At 38.7% G+C, this 5627-nt stretch overlaps 1 protein-coding gene across 2 annotated transcripts; it reads left to right on the plus strand.

Moving 5' to 3' along the window:
- Window positions 1-301: 301 nt before the first annotated feature.
- Window positions 302-5322, plus strand: LOC149262912 (uncharacterized). 2 transcript variants are annotated; one of them, XM_089425410.1, is made up of 6 exons: window positions 302-1050; window positions 2392-2490; window positions 2849-2914; window positions 3167-3232; window positions 4121-4456; window positions 4558-5322. In XM_089425410.1, exons 1-6 carry the CDS (start codon window positions 658-660, stop codon window positions 4591-4593), a joined length of 996 nt encoding a protein of 331 aa, XP_089281536.1. In that variant the 5' UTR covers window positions 302-657; the 3' UTR covers window positions 4594-5322. The 2 variants fall into 2 exon arrangements, with proteins under 2 accessions (XP_089281536.1, XP_089281533.1); XM_089425407.1 differs by having other exon boundaries at window positions 303-1050; window positions 2389-2490.
- Window positions 5323-5627: the final 305 nt, after the last annotated feature.

Consider the following 5627-nt stretch of genomic DNA (forward strand, 5'->3'; position numbering starts at 1 on the left):
CCTTGAAAGGGATGGATGAAGAAGATATGCTGCCCGCGTTTCAAAGCCTGACAGTGCAGTCGAGTCGTGTCGTGGTCTCTATCAATGCAATTTCGTCACTCATTTACTTTGGGTCATCGGCACGTCAATCGCGGGGTCCGTTTCCGCACCTCAAAAAAGAGAAGAAAGACGAACCGTGCAAGAAATCCCAACTGCGGCTTAACAAGCAAACGATCAAACTCACAGTGACGATAACATTTTGCAACAAATCTCAACTGTAATCCTCTGCTTCCCTCATCGTGACAATAATATAATAATAGATCATCAACAACAATCAGCACAGACGGTTACCAATAAATTAGTCATTATCGGCCAAGCCTGACGTCCTTCATCCCCAAGGCCTCTCTGCAGGTAAAGACATACATTTTCTCTTTTCTTTTTTTTCACTGATACATTGCCTTGGCTTCGCAGGGCCAAGGAGGGGCGCCTCAACCTCACGATTGATACAAACAGGTGGGAATTCGCCATAGGAAAACATGATTTTACCATCGGAAATGACAAGTACAAAGTTCCCAGCGCCTCGTCCAAGATAAATAATACATTCTCCACTCCTCAGGGTTCCCTCCCTCCAGACAAAAACACAGAGATCAGAAGACCCCGCATTTTGCATTACGAATCATGGCCCAGAAATGTTCAGAACCGGGTTTTCTCGTGAATAACTCCGCACTGTGGGATGATGAAGATGCACTGAATAGGAATTACAACTATAATTACTACACCGATCTCTGGGGTGGTCTTCCATTTTCTTCTTCTGCTCCTGCAACTGCAAGAACCAGCGCAGAGAATTCTAGGCCCAAAGTTGTGGCTGCTTCTGAAGCTGTAGAGTCTGATTACGGGAGAGTGAATAATAAAAATAATAATGTGTCAGCTGATACTCAACTCTCATGTGAAACTGCTGCAACTTCTTCGTCTGGAGGGTCCATGAGCAGTCCAAGTAAGAGTAATGAGGTTATCAAGTCAAGCAAGAACAAAGTGCTAATGGGAACCAAGGATATTGAGTGCCAGAGTCAGGTAAGTGCCATTTGTTACCCTTCTGTTCAGTAATGATGTCGAGGTTTCTAAGGGTTATGAGGAGATTTATTGCCCGGCCGTTGATTTAAAAAGGGTATTGGCGTTGGTAGGCCACTGGTCTGTTGAAGGTTTCCTCCGAGTGCTGATGATGACATCTGTAATGTTATCACTGGCAACTCTTTTGTTATGTTTTGTCATTTCTTGCTGAATTTTCGGTTGTGAGGTGTATCAACAAGCTCAGTTCTGTGCCTCATATCCTCTGGAAATCGCATTGTCAGTCATGCTTGCTAGGAAAAATAACATACAGGATTGCTCAGTTTGCTTGGGAAAATACAAAACAGGACTTCTGTTGCCAGATCTGTAGCTTGAAGTATGATTATAATAACTATTTTTTGCAGCTACGCAACCTACTATCGAGTATATCTAGAACTTATTATTCTAATCGTGCCTTCCTTTTTTTTTTCCTTTTTTTTTTTTAAGGAGCCACGTTGGGCAGTGCTTTGTTCTTGGTTTTGTATTGCCTAAACTATACTGTATTAGAATAATTTTTATTTGTGCTTATAGGAAAATTTGTAGAATCTATGGCGGGTTCTTTTATCTTAAGGATGTCTCAATCTGCAATATACTCATTTTTTCAGATAATGCTCTGAGACATTCTTTAATGTAACAGTGTATTTGTTTTGATGCAAACTCAACATACTATATAAAATAGTCAGTACTCAAATCTTCATGCCATACTGAGTGCTTCTCTCTTACTTTACATGTCAGTTTTACTGGTGAATCAATAATTCCTTTGTTTCCTCCAAGTTGCTGGATACTTTGTCTCATTCCTTTTTTTCTAGCAAGCACAAAAAAAAAAGATGTAACTTCACTAATCGTGTCGTAGAAATCAATGAATAATATTTGACTGGACCATAGTGCCCACATTGAGCATCTTTTGAGAAAGTCGATTTTGTTTCTTTCGAAACTCACACTTGATTGTGCTCTCCTGTAAAAGATTTACAGGCATCAGTCTTTTTGAATCTGAAATCACTGACACATGTAACTATGCTTCGTCCCAGGTTCTGTAACATAAATGTTATTACCAATGAGAATAATTTTCCTTTTTTCTTTTTCTTTGCTAAATGGGGAAAGTGATGCGTCATTACAGACTTAAGGTTCTTAAATTACATGGAAGCTGATTCATGATTTTCATATTTACTACAATTCTTGTTTCTGAAATGTTTGAGGAATGCCCAAACCCTCTCGTCTTGTAAATGAATGATTTCCTTCTTTCCCGGCCCTCCTACAAAGTGGAGGTTATTCTTTTTGCCAATTACTTAATTTATGTAATTACAGAAGGCGCGAGAAGATTCTGGTGAAAATTTTAAACAGTGTTCTACTGGGACATCTTCTTCAAAAAGAAGCCGGGCAGCTGAAGTTCACAATTTATCAGAAAAGGTTCGACTGTCGTACCCGACCCCATTTCTATTTTCGTTGAGAGAATACTTCTTACATTCAAAAGAATATGTTCAAAATTTACAGGGGATAATCTAGCACAACAAAGCATCTCTGCTTTTTCGGTCAGATTAAGGTTATGATAAGGTCAGGGTAAACCCGAGTGAGATATCCTTTGCATCTCTAACAACGGTTCACTCTCTGATCAGGCCAGGCTGCCTTCTGGCTTCTTGTCTCTATGTCATTGCAGCGGATGCTCTCGGTTATCCTGTATCAGGGACTGCCTTTGACTGTTATACTTCATTTTTATTTCAATGTAATTATTCTGGATCTGATATTTGCTTTATTGTGTGTAACACAGAGGCGGAGGAATAGAATCAACGAAAAAATGAAAGCCCTTCAGAATCTCATTCCGAACTCTAATAAGGTTAGTTGCAGTTTGCCTATAGCATTTAAAAAATAAGCGTAAGAAACAACTGTAATTCATGAAGGTCCTTCAGGTGGTTTTTTGGTCCAGTGTAGCAGGATACTTGTTCACAACCCAACTATTACAGATAAGATGAAAGATTTAGGATTGCGCTTTTTAATATAGATCCACAAGATTTTGTGGATTAAGATAAATCTGACTTCATAATGGAATTAGGCTAACTGCCTCTAATGGGATTTTCTGTTCTGGCAGACTGACAAAGCCTCCATGCTTGACGAAGCAATCGAGTACCTTAAGAAGCTTCAATTACAAGTGCAGGCAAGTGTTTTCCTTAGTGCTAAGTGATGGACAGGCTCATCACATCTCACATAATTATCGGCTGTGCCAGAAGTCAATTTATAAGTTATTTCAGAGCTCTTTCAATACTCGTACAATACCCATAAACAAATTACGTATTGTGCTTGTGATTTGTTGTCAAACTGTGTATAGTTTACTTATCTTTGGAGTGAGATTGCATCAAATTCTTGCGTTTTGCAGAAAAATACAAATATTTCAGTCTCACTCCAAGCTAAACGGAGAACTTTACCAAGTGCGAAAATCCACATAACTCTAAATTGGAGGATCTCTCACTTAGTATGGGCTGTTGCTAATATCCATATGTAATATGATCTATATTAGCAAGAGTCACTGGGCCTAGTAGTCCACTCTACATCATTGGTTGGAGCATCCATCAACAATTTGTATATGCCATTCTGGGGTTTATAAGGGCTTATATATTATTTGTATATTTTATTTAATTTCTCTCAATATAATAATAAACACCAACAGAGATCCATGTCAATCTGGTATCTGCGCCAGAGAGATCAAAGTCAAAGGGATCTGTGCGTAGCAAAACAGGAGTTAACATAGATCTATGCTAGTTTGGTAACATACATACTGCTGCAAAATTCAGAGCTCACAATTCTTGATAGTGATGTTCTTCATCCATCTCTTATAAGCTTGTTTTAAGATGGAAAAGGCTGCTTATAAGTCTTTTTGACAATAAACATGTTTTTAAACAGTTCATCGGTAGTTCTTGATCTGTATGGGGGTTGACGTGAGCAATCAGCAAAAAGCAGATTCACCCAACTTTATTTTTTGTTTCAAGTTTTTGTCTTCAGCTATATGGATTATTTTATGCCTTATCCTGTCTTTACTTGAGTGCAGATGCTTTCCGCGAGGAGTGGAATTGATCTTTCATCCATGCGCTGGTTGGCGCAGATGCCACACTTGCAGATACAGCAAATGCCAAAAGCACGCATGGCCATAGATCAGCATGCTGGAGTTCCCATAAGCATGCCTGCGGGATCAGGGCTTATAAACACCAACCAGGGTAGCGAAAAGAGGCCTTTGCCTTTGCACGATCTATATAATTCTGGAGCCCTTGGTAATACCGCCATTCCTATAAATTTGTCATCAGTCAGGATTGATGATCATCACTCCTGCAAAATGGATCATCCTCAAGGCCACTTTACTTTGCCTCAACTACCAACAACTACTCAGGTCTGTTTCAAAAATTATTCAATTGATGGCATATTTAGTTTTGCCAGAAATTCTACAGGCAAGGTCTGATTAATTTATCTAATTTTTTCTGTTTTTGGCAGGAAGTCCATTCTGCACTTTCCTTGCAGGAGAAATAAAATAGATAAGATCTCATTCTAGCATGCAGTGGATCAGTAAATACTATTACCAGCCACATCACTGACATTATCATGGTTAGTTCTAGTCCAAGACATCATCTGTGTGTCCTAATACTTTTTCTCATAAAAATTAACCGAGGAAAAAGATATAGGAAGCAAACAATACTGGAAAGACAACAGTATGGGCTACCATTTTCTTCTGAGGCTGGAGAAGATATAACTAAGGGACGCTTGAGAAGGACATAGTTATTTAACTCAATGTGTATATACATACAAAGTTCAAGCATGGAATTGATGTTTCAAAGTCATAGGCTCTACATGCTAATTAGTTTATGGAACCATATTGGAGACTGCCTATTTGTTTAATTGTACCTTTTCCAGACTCTCTCCTTGTTCTGCTTCTCAAGATTCTGTTTTTATCATGTGTTGTTCCTGTTCAGTAGATCAGTTTGAACTTGTGGGCGAACATTTTGTGTTTACTCTATATTTTCCAATTGAACTATGTGCATGGTCATAAAAGACCCCACCAGAATGAGCAGCCGTGGAGAGCGGGTCCATGTCCAGGAGCTTATTAAAATCTTGGATTGGAAGATTAACAGCATACATTTTTCTAAAGGTTTAGGATACATGCATGGAACTGCAATGGGTGATTAAATTATTGATAGTATCCATGGCACTGATGATTTATGATTATAACGAATGATATGAGTGATTAAATTATTGATAGTATCCAACGAATGATACGAGTGATTAAATTATTGATAGTATCCATGGCACTGATGATTTATGATTATAACGAATGATATGGGTTCCTAAATATTGTAATATCGTGTTGGAGGGTAAAAGGCTTTTCAGATTGTGCCAGGACTACCCTGTATTTTAAATATGTTAGCAGTTCTCATAATGGCCCCACCCCACTATGGTGGGCAGGCCAGGGAGAACAGGGGTCTTTCATTGCTTGTATATCCTAGCTACTGGCTTATGGGTAAGCGAATTTACAATATAAAATAGACACAATTACAGTGTGGGAAGTA

Source organism: Pinus tabuliformis, chromosome 6, assembly GCF_031772625.1.
Source record: "Pinus tabuliformis cultivar Carrire ecotype Pingquan chromosome 6, CPIR1, whole genome shotgun sequence".
Classification (NCBI taxonomy): Eukaryota; Viridiplantae; Streptophyta; class Pinopsida; order Pinales; family Pinaceae; genus Pinus; species Pinus tabuliformis.